At 37.4% G+C, this 13218-nt stretch overlaps 1 protein-coding gene across 2 annotated transcripts in view; it reads left to right on the top strand.

The window, feature by feature from the left end:
* The first annotated feature begins 2013 nt into the window (after positions 1-2013).
* nadkb (NAD kinase b) overlaps positions 2014-13218 on the top strand; it is a 26980-nt gene continuing 15775 nt past the window's right edge. Inside the window, exons 1-4 of one of the 2 annotated variants that reach the window (XM_061920814.1) lie at positions 2014-2178; positions 8353-8634; positions 8738-8821; positions 9214-9343. In XM_061920814.1, coding sequence (XP_061776798.1) covers positions 8354-8634; positions 8738-8821; positions 9214-9343 — 495 coding nt within the window. In that variant the 5' untranslated portion in view covers positions 2014-2178; position 8353. Of the gene's footprint in view, positions 2179-8352; positions 8635-8737; positions 8822-8939; positions 9088-9213; positions 9344-13218 lie in introns of those variants that run through there. The other variant, XM_061920815.1, reaches the window with a different exon arrangement.

Here is a 13218-nt window from a genome sequence, read left to right as displayed (position 1 = left end):
CACCTGGATTTTTTTTTTTTTAGCCAATGCCTCAAACCTCTATACTAACTGGTAAGAACAGTCATTTTTACGAGTGTTTTTTTTTCGTAACCATACCAACAGACAAAGCTAACAGCGAGAGAAAAACATGTCTTGCATTTCAGCTCAGAGCGGAAGGTGAGTCAGGATCCAGTGAGGACTGAATGGAGGCCAGGACAAAATGCTTCATGCGTCTTCTGCTGGAATGGAACCTTCTCTGGCCGAGGTGCTGCCAAGAAAGCCATTTCTGACTCAACTTTTACTGCCTGCATCACTGAGCCAGATGGCCCCGCTAAGAAAATACGACCAGGCCGCATTCCAAGCCAGGTCTGCAGTCAAAATTGACGTCTGGGGGCCTCATGCATTAAAGCAGGGGTCACCATCCCTGGGCCCGCGGGCACCAGGTCGCCCGTAAGGACCAGATGAGTCGCCCGCTGGCCTGTTCTAAAAATAGCTCAAATAGCAGCACTTACCAGTGAGCTGCCTCTATTTTCTTAATGTTATTTCTTTACTAGCAAGCTGGGCTCGCTTTGCTCGACATTTTTAATTCTAAGAGAGACAAAACTCAAATAGAATTTGAAAATCCAAGAAAATATTTTAAAGACTTGGTCTTCACTTGTTTAGATGAATTCATTTATTTTTTTTACTTTGCTTCTTATAACTTTCAGAAAGACAATTTTAGAGAAAAAAATACAACCTTAAAAATGACTTTAGGATTTTTAAACACATATAGCTTTTTACCTTTTAAATTCCTTTCTCTTCTTTCCTGACAATTTAAATCAATGTTCAAGTAATTTATTTTTTTTATTATTGTAAAGAATAATAAATACATTTTAATTCAATTCTTCATTTTAGCTTCTGTTTTTTCAACAAAGAATATTTGTGAAATATTTCTTCAAACTTATTATGATTAAAATTCAAAAAATATTCTGGCAAATGTAGAAAATCTGTAGAATCATATTTAAATCTTATTTCAAAATCTTTTGAATTGCTTTTAAAATTTTTGTTTCGGAAAATCGAGAAGAAATAAGAATTTGTCTTTGTTAGAAATAAAGCTTGGTCCAATTTGTTATATATTCTAACAAAGTGCAGATTGGATTTTAACCTATTTAAAACATGTCATCAAAATTCTAAAATTAATCTCAAGCAGGAAAAATTACTAATGATGTTCCATAAATTATTTTTTTTAATTTTTTCAAAAAGATTCGAATTAACTAGTTTTTCTCTTCATTTTTTCGGTTTAATTTTGAATTTTAAAGAGTCGAAATTGAAGATAAACTATGTTTCAAAATGTAATTAAATTTTTTTTTCGTGTTTTCTCCTCTTTTAAATCGTCCAATTAAGTGTTTTTTTCATCATTTATTGCCTACAAAAAAACCTTCCGTAAAAAGAAAAAAAATGTACGACGGGATGACGGATAGAAATATCAATTTTTTTATATATATATATATATATAGATTTATTTACTAAAGGTAAATTGAGCAAATTGGCTATTTCTGGCAATTTATTTAAGTGTGTATCAAACTGGTAGCCCTTGGCATTAATCAGTACCCAAGAAAAGGTTGGTGACCCCTGCATTAAAGTCTGTGACCTGCTCCCAGGTACATTTTTCAAATGAAAAAAATATTACAAAAGCTACTTTATGTTACCATTTGTGATTTAACTTGACACACGTGTTGTATGTTTGTCTATATTTTTCACAATTACCAAGGTTACGTCCCGTATTTTCTGGCCCCGTCAGCTGACCTACACTCCCTGCACATAGACATTATATGCATCTGGCCTTGTCAAGTCAAGTGTGAAAGTACAAATAGAGAACTTTTAAGTCGTCAATAGACCCTCAAAGACCCTCTGGTGTGGACGTGGGGGACACAAGTAGGTCACGCGTTAGTTAAAAAGGGGTCTCGGTGGTGTAATTCACTGTCTGACCAGTAAACAAACAGTAGCGCTGTTCTATTAGCACAGCCCGTGCGTGAAGAAGCGCCGAGTAAGTGGAGGTGACGTCACCTCCTTATTTTGCCCTGCCACCATGTCAGGTGTGTCAGGACGCCGCGGACACTTCACGGCTGCTTGAAGCTCTCCTTCTTTCTTCAACTTCTAGAGTGGAGATAGAATTAAGTCGTCGTCCCAACATGAACCTTCCGACTGCTCTGTGACGCAGTAAGTCTGAGCGGCTTTCTGGGGTTAATATGTGCCTTTTATGGCGGCTAACTAGCCGGTTAGCACCAGAGCTAACTGCCTAGCTCAGTGTTTTTCAACCGTGAGAGATTATCTAATTTCACATATTTGGGTTAAAAATATTATTTGCAAAGCAGTAATTATAGTCTGCAAATGATGTGTTGTTGTTGAGTGTCGGTTTTGTCTAGAGCTGGGCAGAGTAACCGTGTAATACTCTTCCATATCAGTAGGTGGCAGCAGGTAACTATTTGCTTTGTAGATGTCGGAAACAGCAGGAGGCAGTGTGCAGGTAAAAAGGTGTCTTATGCTTAAACCAAAAATAAACTAAAGGCGAGTGCCCCTAAGAAAAGTAATTGCAGAACGAAACTAAAACTGAACTGGCTGAAAAGTAAACAAAACACAGAATGCTGGACGACAGCAAAGACTTACTGTGGAGCAAACAAGGCGTCCACGAAGTACGTCCCAACACGACAAGACTATCAACAATGTCCCCACAAAGAAGGCTAAAAACAACTGAAATATTTTTGATTGCTAAAACAAAGTAGATGCGGGAAAATATCGGCAGGGTTTCCCACACATTCATTTATTAGTGGCGGTCCGCCGCGAAAGAATTACGGCCGCCACAAAAAAAAAAAATATATATATATATATATGTATATATATATACACGTATATATACATATTTTTTTGCGGCTTTTGACTCACTCGACCGCTCATAAAAGCAATGGGACTCTGTCTGTGAATGGAGCTTGTAGTTACATATTATATAAATATGTAAATATCATATAAATATGTATATAAAGTGTTGTAATTATATTTCAACTCCACGTTCTTCTTTGTCGCCGCCGCCGCCTCTCGACTTACTGTGGAGCGAAGACAGCGTCCACAAAGTACATCTGAACATGACATGACAATCGACAATGTCCCCACAAAGAAGGATAAAAACAACTGAAATATTCTTGATTGGTAAAACAAAGTAGGTGCGGGAAAATATGGCTCACAATTAGACGAGATACTGCTACTGGAAAATACAAAAAAAAAAGAGAAAAAAAACATTAAAATAGGAGTGCAAGACAAGAAGTAAACACTCCACACAGGAAAACAGCAAAAAAGTCCAAATAAGTCAGGGTGTGATGTGACAGGTGGTGACAGTACACCTACTTTGAGGCAAGAGCTATAGTCATGCATGCTTTATTATGCTTTAAAGTCATATCCAACCACTTTTTACTGTCAACTGAGTTTCGTTTTTTAACAATGTCTGCTGGTGGTGTGCCTCCGCATTTTGTCAATGCTAAAATTGTGCCTCGGCTCAAAAAAGATTGAAAAACACTGGACTAGTGTGCCGTGTTAGGTTATCTAATTTCACCTATTTGGGTTAAAATATTTTTCGCAAAGCAGTAATTATAGTCTGCAAATGATGTGTTGTTGTTGAGTGTCGGTGCTGTCTAGAGCTCGGCAGAGTAACCGTGTAATACTCTTCCATATCAGTAGGTGGCAGCAGGTAGCTAATTGCTTTGTAGATGTCGGAACACAGCGGGAGGTAGTGTGCAGGTAAAAAGGTGTCTTATGCTTAAACCAAAAATAAACTAAAAGCGAGTGCCCCTAGGAAAAGTAATTGCAGAACGAGACTAAAACTGAACTGGCTGAAAAGTAAACAAAACACAGAATACTGGACGACAGCAAAGACTTACTGTGGAGCAAAGAAGGCGTCCACGAAGTACGTCCGAACACGACAAGACTATCAACAATGTCCCCACAAAGAAGGATAAAAACAACTGAAATATTTTTGATTGCTAAAACAAAGTAGATGCGGGAAAATATCGGCAGGGTTTCCCACACATTCATTTATTAGTGGCGGTCCGCCACGAAAGAATTACGGCCGCCACAAAAAAAAAAAAAAAAAAAAAATATATATATATATATATATATTTTTTTTTTTTGCGGCTTTTGACTCACTCGACCGCTCATAAAAGCAATGGGACTCTGTCTGTGAATGGAGCTTGTAGTTACATATTATATAAATATGTAAATATCATATAAATATGTATATAAAGTTTTGTAATTATATTTCAACTCCACGTTCTTCTTGGTCGCCGCCGCCTCTCGACTTACTGTGGAGCGAAGACAGCGTCCACAGAGTACATCTGAACATGACATGACAATCGACAATGTCCCCATAAAGAAGGATGAAAACAACTGAAAAATTTGTGATTGCTAAAACAAAGTAGATGCGGGAAAAAATCGCTCAAAAGTAGACATGAAACTGCTACAGGAAAATACCAAAAAAAAGAGAAAAAAGCCATTAAAATAGGACTGCAAGACAAGAAGTAAAACACTACACACATGAAAACAGCAAAAAAGTCCAAATAAGTCAGGGTGTGATGTGACAGGTGGTGACAGTACACCTACTTTGAGACAAGAGCTATAGTCATGCATGCTTGGTTATGCTTTAAAGTCATATTCAACGACTTTTTACTGTCAACTGAGTTTAGTTTTTTAACAATGTCTGCTGGTGGTGTGCCTCCGCATTTTTTCAATGCTAAAATTGTGCCTCGGCTCAAAAAAGATTGAAAAACACTGACTTAGCTGGTGCTGAACGTTAGTTGTCAACAGTTGAGCCCAGACAGCTAACATAGTGCAACATTTTCGCCTTTTTCGGGGGGGGAAAAAGCGTCTGTTTTTGACACATTTTACTAAATGTTTCTTCACGCGTTAGCATTGTTTGCAGAACACAAGGTTAAAATGTTTCAGTTCAACAATTCAATCACCTGAGTATTGACCTAAAACAATTAGCGAACTTTTATGTTGAATTGGACCAAATAATTTATATTCAACCCCGCCTACCGCCCGAATGCAGCTGCGATAGGCACCAGCGCCCCACGCAACCCCAAAAGGGAATAACCGGTAGAAAATGGAGACTTCATGTTGTGTTTTATTAGGAAGATATTACTGCAAGCTAATTTAAACACCAAAAACAAACCCTAACTAAGAATTCCATGACATCCAGATCTTTAATATCAGTTTGAGTTTATTTAGAACATACAAACATACAACATGATACATCACAATTTCTCTATTTAACATGTTCAAAAAGTAGTAGGAACTAGCAGAGCTTATTTAATCCTACCCCTTTTCTTTTACATAACAGTTGCTAAAACTTTTGTGCATTTCCTGTTCTTAATTTATTCACAATGTACTCCATTTTATAGCTTGTCTATTACTTTATTATGGGCATGCTGTCTTAAATCACAGTTTGCACAGGAAATAGAAGTGTTGAATAATGTCTGTGTAGTTTTGTTTTAATAATTGGTATAATATGCTAAGATATTGTGCCTTGCTATCACTTCATGGCAGCCAATAAATAATAAAACATATTTTACTGTACAATGTCTGCCGTCAGTTGAATGCCGACTGATAGAATCTTATGATGTTTCCAGTTTTTTTAATATTTCTATTTTAAGAATTGGTATAATATGCTAAGATTTTGTCCCTTGCCATCACTTCATGAGAGCCAATAAATAACAAAATATCTCTCACTGTACAATGTCTGCTGTCAGTAGGATGCCGACAGATAGAATCTTACTATATTTCCGTAGTTTTTTAATATTTCTGTTTTAAGAATTTGTATAATATGCTAAGATGTTGTGCCTTGCTATCACTTCATAAGAGCCAATAAATAATATATCGCTTACTGTACAATGTCTGCTCTCAATAGGATGCCGACATATAGAATTGTATTATTTCCGTAGTTTTTCAATATTTCTGTTTTGTTTTAAGAATTGATAAAATATGCTAAGATTTGGTCCCTTGTCACCAGGATGCTGACTGATAGAATCTTACTATATTTCCGTAGTTTTCTAATATTTCTGTTTTGTTTTAAGTCTTTGTATAATATGCTTTGCTATCACTTCATGAGAGCCAATGGATAATAAAAAATCTCTTACTGTACAATGTCTGCTGTCAGTAGGATGCCGACTGGTAGAATCTTATGATATTTCCTTAGTTTTTTAATATTTCTGTTTTAAGAATTGATATAATATGCAAATATGTTGTGCTTTGCTATCACTTCATGGGAGCCAATAAACAATAAAACATCTCTTACTGTACAATGTCTATTGTTAGTAGGATGACGACTGATAGAATCTTATTATATTTCTGTAGTTTTTTTAATATTTCTGTTTTAAGAATTGGTGTAATATGCTAAGATTTTTTGCCTTGCTATCACTTCATGAGAGCCAATAAATAATAAAACATCTCTTACTGTACAATATCTGCTGTCACCAGGATGCTGACTGATAGAATCTTACTATATTTCCGTAGTTTTTAATATTTCTGTTTTGTTTTAAGACTTTTTTTAATATGCTTTGCTATCACTTCATGAGAGCCAATTAATAATAAAACATCTCTTATTGCACAATGTCTGCTGTCAGTAGGATGCCGACTGATAGAATCTTATGATATTTATGTTATTTGGAAATAAGAGAAATGATATAGATGTAAAATTGTATATAGACAATGTTAGTATAGAAAGAGTAAACAAAATCAATTTTTTGGTTGTGATCTTGGACCACAGGATCTGCTGGAAGTCACACATTACATACATCAAAGGGAAGTTGGCGAGAAGTATTGCTGTCCTGGGTAAAACAAGGCACATTCTTACTCAAAAAACATTACACACTCTTTATTGTACACTTGTTTTACCATATTTGAGTTACTGTCTAGAAGTTTGGGGAAATACATATAGGACGAACATCCAACCACTATTCATAATGCAAAAAAGGGCCATCAGACTGATACATAACACAGGACCCCGAGAACACTACTAATGGATTATTTATAAAAAACATTTGATTTAAAACTACCAGATCCCATCCAACTCAAGACTGCCCAAATGATTTATAAAGCAAGTAAAGATTTACTTCCAACAGGGTTACAGAGAAGATTTTTACAAAGAGAAGGGAATTATAATTTAAGAGGAGAACTACTTTTTAAGATCCAATATTGTAGAACAACGCAGAAACGAATGAGTATAACAATAGCAGGGGTTCCATCCATCCATCCATCATCTTCCGCTTATCCGAAGTCGGGTCGCGGGGGCAACAGCCTAAGCAGGGAAACCCAGACTTCCCTCTCCCCAGCCACTTCGTCTAGCTCTTCCCGGGGGATCCCGAGGCGTTCCCAGGCCAGCCGGGAGACATAGCAGGGGTTCAAATATGGAACTGTTTAAAGGATGAAATAAAACACAGCACCAACATAAACCAGTTTAAAAAGCTTTTTAAATCATTTATCATTAGTAAATATAAGAAAGAAGACCAAACATTGTTTTAGAAAGACAATAATATATAATATGTATATAAATACAATTTATGATTTCATAATTATACATATAGGTTATATTAAAATGTATATATTACCACTTTATTAGGAATTTAAATAAATTGTGTATATATAATATATATATATATATATATATATATATAAGTGTACAAATGTATATGTTTGATTTAAATGTTAAACTGTGTATATGAGACGTGTGCTACATATATGTTGCTTATATATTGTTTAAAAAAAAGTAATATAAGTGAAGCATGTTTTAGATTTTATATATTTTGAACCTTGTTCTTGTTGTGATGGGGTAGGTTTATATAAGCGTTGCTTCAACCTACACCCTTTCGGCTCAATCATTGCTCAAATGAGTGTTTTTTTTTCTTTTCTTGTTGTTGTTCTTTGTTTTATGTGAAGATTGCCGAAATAAAATACATTGATTGATTGATTGATTGATATTTTCATAGTTTTTTAATATTTGTGTATTAAGAATTGGTATAATATGCCAAGATTTTGTCCCTTGCTATCACTTCATGAGAGCCAATAAATATTAAAACATATCTTACTGTACAATTTCTGCTGTCATTAGGATGCCGACTGATAGAATCTTATTATATTTCTGTAGTTTTTTTAATATTTCTGTTTTGTTTTAAGAATTACACCCTTCATGAGAGCCAATAAATATCAAAGCGTCTCTTACTGTACAATGTCTGCTGTCAATAGGATGCCGACTGATAGAATCTTATTATATTTCCATAGTTTTTTAATATTTTTGTTTTGTTTTAAGAATTGTTATGATACGCTAAGACTTTGTGCTTTGCTATCACACAGTATGGACAATTTTGCGGGCTGCTCATCGCAGCCGGACGGCGGCATGCCCCGACGCACGGCCCACCCGGGCAAAGCTTCGGAGTCGGTCCGCCTCTCCTCCAAGCAAAGGGAGCGCCCGGCCGCCTCACCAAGGCGACGGCGGGAGGCGAAGAAGTCGCAGCGGCGGGGGGATGGTCAGGAACAGCTGCTCTGGGAGAAGGAGCAGTGGAGGTTACCGGGCCAACGCGAGCACTTGGAGCCGTCCGGCTCAGTGAGCGACGCAGCGGAAACTTCAGCTAAGAGGTTTGCTCTGCGGTCTGCCAGCTGGTCGGTCATGCCACTGGCACAGGTCGGCTGCCCAGGACGGGAGCTGACGGGCTCTTGACTCCTCTTCCTTCTCTCACAGGAGAGCTCACTTCCTTCATGGACCGTATCCAGCCACTCACTTCGGACCCAAAGCCTGTATTCTTCCCAACCCGACTTCAGTCATGTAAGCATTTGTAAAGTGCTTCTGTGTTGTTAGTAAGTGAGGCGTGAGGGCGACGAGGACAGCCTGCGTGGACGTTGACACCGAAGGCATTGTGTAACTTTGTCAGATAAGATAAAACGCCAAGGCCGTGATTGGTCGATCCCTCGGAACGAGACGAGTACAGATACTTATTGCTAGTTTGTGTCAATGTTGTCTCGCCTGACGTGCTCATTATATAGCACAACAATGCCGGTCAGACGTCGCCGAAAGGAGGAGAGGAAAAAAAGGTAAAGAGTGGAATCTTTAGATGAGCTTGTCATTGCTGTTAATGAGTGAACGTAACCGGCTCAAACTGATGGAACTGCGACAAATGTTGCGTAGATTCCTTACAGGCTTGTGTGTGTGTGTGTCAGGCACATTCAGGACCCGGCAAGCCAGCGCCTCACCTGGAATAAACCTCCAGTCAACGTTCTCGTCATCAGGAAGATCCGTGACGAGAGCCTGGGGGAGCCTTTTAAGGAGCTGTGCAGGTTTCTAGTGGAGGTAGGAGAACACGTGTGTGCAAACATGTTTGCTCACAAAGATGCACTTTTGTCCTGCATTTGGGCTGGGCGGTATGGTCATTTTTTAATATCTCGATTTTTTTTTTTAGGCCATGTTCCAATACACCATATATATCTCCATATTTTGCCTTAGCCTTGAATGAACACTTGATGCATATAATCACAGCAGTATGATGATTCTATGTGTCTACATTAAAACATTCTTCTTCATATTCCATTAATATATGCTACTTTTAAACTTTCATGCAGAGAAGGAAATCACAACTAAGTCAATTGACCAAAAGTGTATTTATGAAACCGTTATTAAGCATTGACACAAACATGACATTTCAAAACAGAAAGTGCAAGATTGTCAGAGACATTTTAAAACAAGCTGCTAGTGCAATTTGGTGCATGATGTCACTAAGATGACGTATCAAAACAACACTAAATTAAAGCTGCAAGCAGCGATGGATGGGACCGCTTTGGCTGCTGCCCCCGCGACCCAAGAAGATGAATGGATGGTGTCACGCCAAATTTCTTCCCCCCTACAAAAACCTTCCCCCCCATTTACTTCCGGGGTCATGATTAATACAGACGTTTTGTTAACGCTATATCATAAAAATATAACGCTATATTATAAAAATACAGACGTTTTGTTAATGCTATATTATAAAAAAAATTAAAAAACAATTTACAAACACATCCCATAGCTTGTGTTTGTAAATAGTTATTTAAATTTTTTTATAATATAGCGTTAACAAAACGTCTGTATTTTTATAATATAGCGTTATATTTTTATAATATAGCGTTATAGTTTTATAATCCAGCGTTAACAAAACGTCTGTATTAATCATGACCCCGGAAGTAAATGGGGGGGGGAAGGTTTTTGTAGGGAGAAGAAATTTGGCGTGACAATGGATTATTACACAGAAAAAAAGTTGTAAACACATGTTTTATACTTCAGACTTTTAGGCACAATATGTAAGTACCCAAAATAAAGACTCGACATAAAAATAAATTCAATCGGAGCAGAAACATATGAGGCAACAGGATTAAAACCCGATGCTAACCACCCATCAAAAATACATGGGTACGGCTAGTAGCTACTATTAGCCACCAGACAGACTTACCAACTCGGCGTAATATCTTAACATCGACACACTCTCGTCGCAACTCGGTCCTGATGGTCGGCACCTATAAGTTTACAATTAGTTGTAAAATGTTGGACGGTTGTTTTTACGATATGCAGGCAAACGACAACTTTCAAACATACTGGCTTAGCTACGGCACCTGGCAGCCATCTTGGTATAGACCAGTGGTTCTCAAATGGGGGTATGCGTAGCCCTGGGGGTACTTGAAGGTATGTCAAGGGGTACGTGAGATTTTTTTTAAAATATTCTATAAAAAGCCACAATTCAAAACAATTTTTTAAAATATACTTATTGAATAATACTTCAACAAAATATTAATGTAAGTTCATAAACTGTGTAAAACAAATGCAACAATGCAATATTCAGTGTTTACAGCTAGATTTTTTGTGGACATGTTCCATAAATATTGATGTTAAAGATTTCTTTTTTTGTGAAGAAATGTTTAGAATGAAGTTGATGAATCCAGATGGATCTCTATTAAAATCCCCAAAGAGGAAACTTCAAGTTGATGATTACTTCTATGTGTAGAAATCTTTACAATTTAATCACTTGTTTATTTTTCAACAAGTTTTTAGTTATTTTTATATATATTTTTTCCAAATAGTTCAAGAAAGACCACTACAAATGAGCAATATTTTGCACTGTTACACAATTTAATAAATCAGAAACTGATGACATAGTGCTGTATTTTACTTCTTTATCTCTTTTTTTCAACCAAAAATGCTTTGCTCTGATTCGGGGGTACTTGAATTAAAAAAATGTTCACAGGGGGTACATCACTGAAAAAAGGTTGAGAACCACTGGTGTAGACAATTACAGCCCCTCCCTCCCCGGATGTTGGTGCGTGCGCACCAGCAGCAGACGGTACGGAAAGAAACTTAAAAAAAACCTCTCCTTCACTGTGTCTGCGCACGGCGGCCATCTTTGAAATGGTTTTCAGTGCAGCGGTTCTTTGAAGGCTGATAAAATCAAAACCGTAGCAGTAATTAAAACTCTTTGATCAACTTTTAATCGGAAGGGTTCAATCTCGCTCCTGTGGTAGTTTGAAGCCGACACAACAAACGCGCTAAGAGGAGATAGTGTTTGAAAAAAGGTGACAGTTTTTTACAAAACTTTTGTTTTGAAGGGGGAATTGCAAACTTCCTGTTGATTTTTGCTGGGGGTTGTCAGTACATGAAATGTAGGTCTATATAGAGGTTTTTGTTTCATGTCTCTACGACATTCTTACTGGAAGTTACAGGCAGTTTTGTCTGTGTTTTCTTACTTTTCTTCGTGACGTATGTAAGAAGGTGCGCTTGTTTTACGTCTCTGTGAGAAGGAGAGACAAGAAAGAGTGAGAAGAGCCTGTAGTGTAATGCCCGCAGCTAAAAGCAACTGTGTGAGAATGTATACTCCAATATCACGATGTAGTCATTTTCTATATCGTACAGAGACAAACCCGCGATATATCGAGTATATCGATATATCGCCCAGCCCCATCTTGCATTCACTCTTGAACAGAATGTGCTTTTTATATAGCAAGTTTACAAACGCATTCCAGAAAAAAGTCTAGACACAGAGGTCACCTCGCTCAAACTCTTTTGTCAAGTCAGTCTGCAAAATCTAATCATCTGCATTCTGCACGCCTGCTCCCACTTTTTTTTTTCTTTTTCCCCCCAACTATTTTTATTGAATTTTGCTGACAGTACAGCACAGTGAATCATGGCAACAACAAGTTGTATCTGCACATTTTGCATTATGCAACATAATAAAGACAACACTTACAATACCCACCCACTCAATTCCCAAGGTAATTGTCCCCTAGCGCCCATAGCAGACATAGACACACATGAATATATGCAAACATAGATTCAATCCAACAAAATATATGAAAGATAACGAATGGATAAGGTAAAATAAATAATACATAACATATACAATAAAATATCATGTAAAAGTAAATAAACACAAGGAATGGGCGTCAGGGGAGGAGCGGATGGGGGCTTAATGTTTACTTTATATAGCCCGAAATCACAAGTGTCTCCAAGGGCTGCTCAAGCCACAACGACATCCTCAGATCCCACATCAGGGCAAGGAAAAACTCAGCCAATGGGAAGACAATGAGAAACCTTGGAGGGGACCGCAGATGTGGGCGACCGGTGCAATGGACGTCAAGTTTGATCTAACATAATAGTGTGAGAGTCCAGTCCATAGTGGATCTAACATAATAGTGGGAGTCCAGTCCATAGTGGATCTAACATAATAGTGAGAGTCCAGTCCATAGTGGATCTAACATAATAGTGAGAGTCCAGTCCATAGTGGATCTAACAATAGTGTGAGTCCAGTCCATAGTGGATCTAAATTAATAGTGTGAGAGTCCAGTCCATAGTGGATCTAACATAATAGTGTGAGAGTCCAGTCCATAGTGGATCTAACATAATAGTGAGAGTCTAGTCCATAGTGGATCTAACATAATAGTGTGAGAGTCCAGTCCATAGTGGATCTAACATAATAGTGAGAGTCTAGTCCATAGTGGATCTAACATAATAGTGAGAGTCTAGTCCATAGTGGATCTAACATAATAGTGAGAGTCTAGTCCACAGTGGATCTAACATAATAGTGAGAGTCTAGTCCATAGTGGATCTAACATAATAGTGAGAGTCTAGTCCATAGTGGATCCAACATAATAGTGAGAGTCCAGTCCATCGTGGATCTAACATAATAGTGAGAGTGCAGTCCATCG

This window comes from Nerophis ophidion, linkage group LG14, assembly GCF_033978795.1.
Source record: "Nerophis ophidion isolate RoL-2023_Sa linkage group LG14, RoL_Noph_v1.0, whole genome shotgun sequence".
Taxonomy (NCBI): Eukaryota; Metazoa; Chordata; class Actinopteri; order Syngnathiformes; family Syngnathidae; genus Nerophis; species Nerophis ophidion.
Note: the sequence above shows the minus strand (reverse complement) of the source record. Positions and strands in the feature narration are given on the sequence as shown.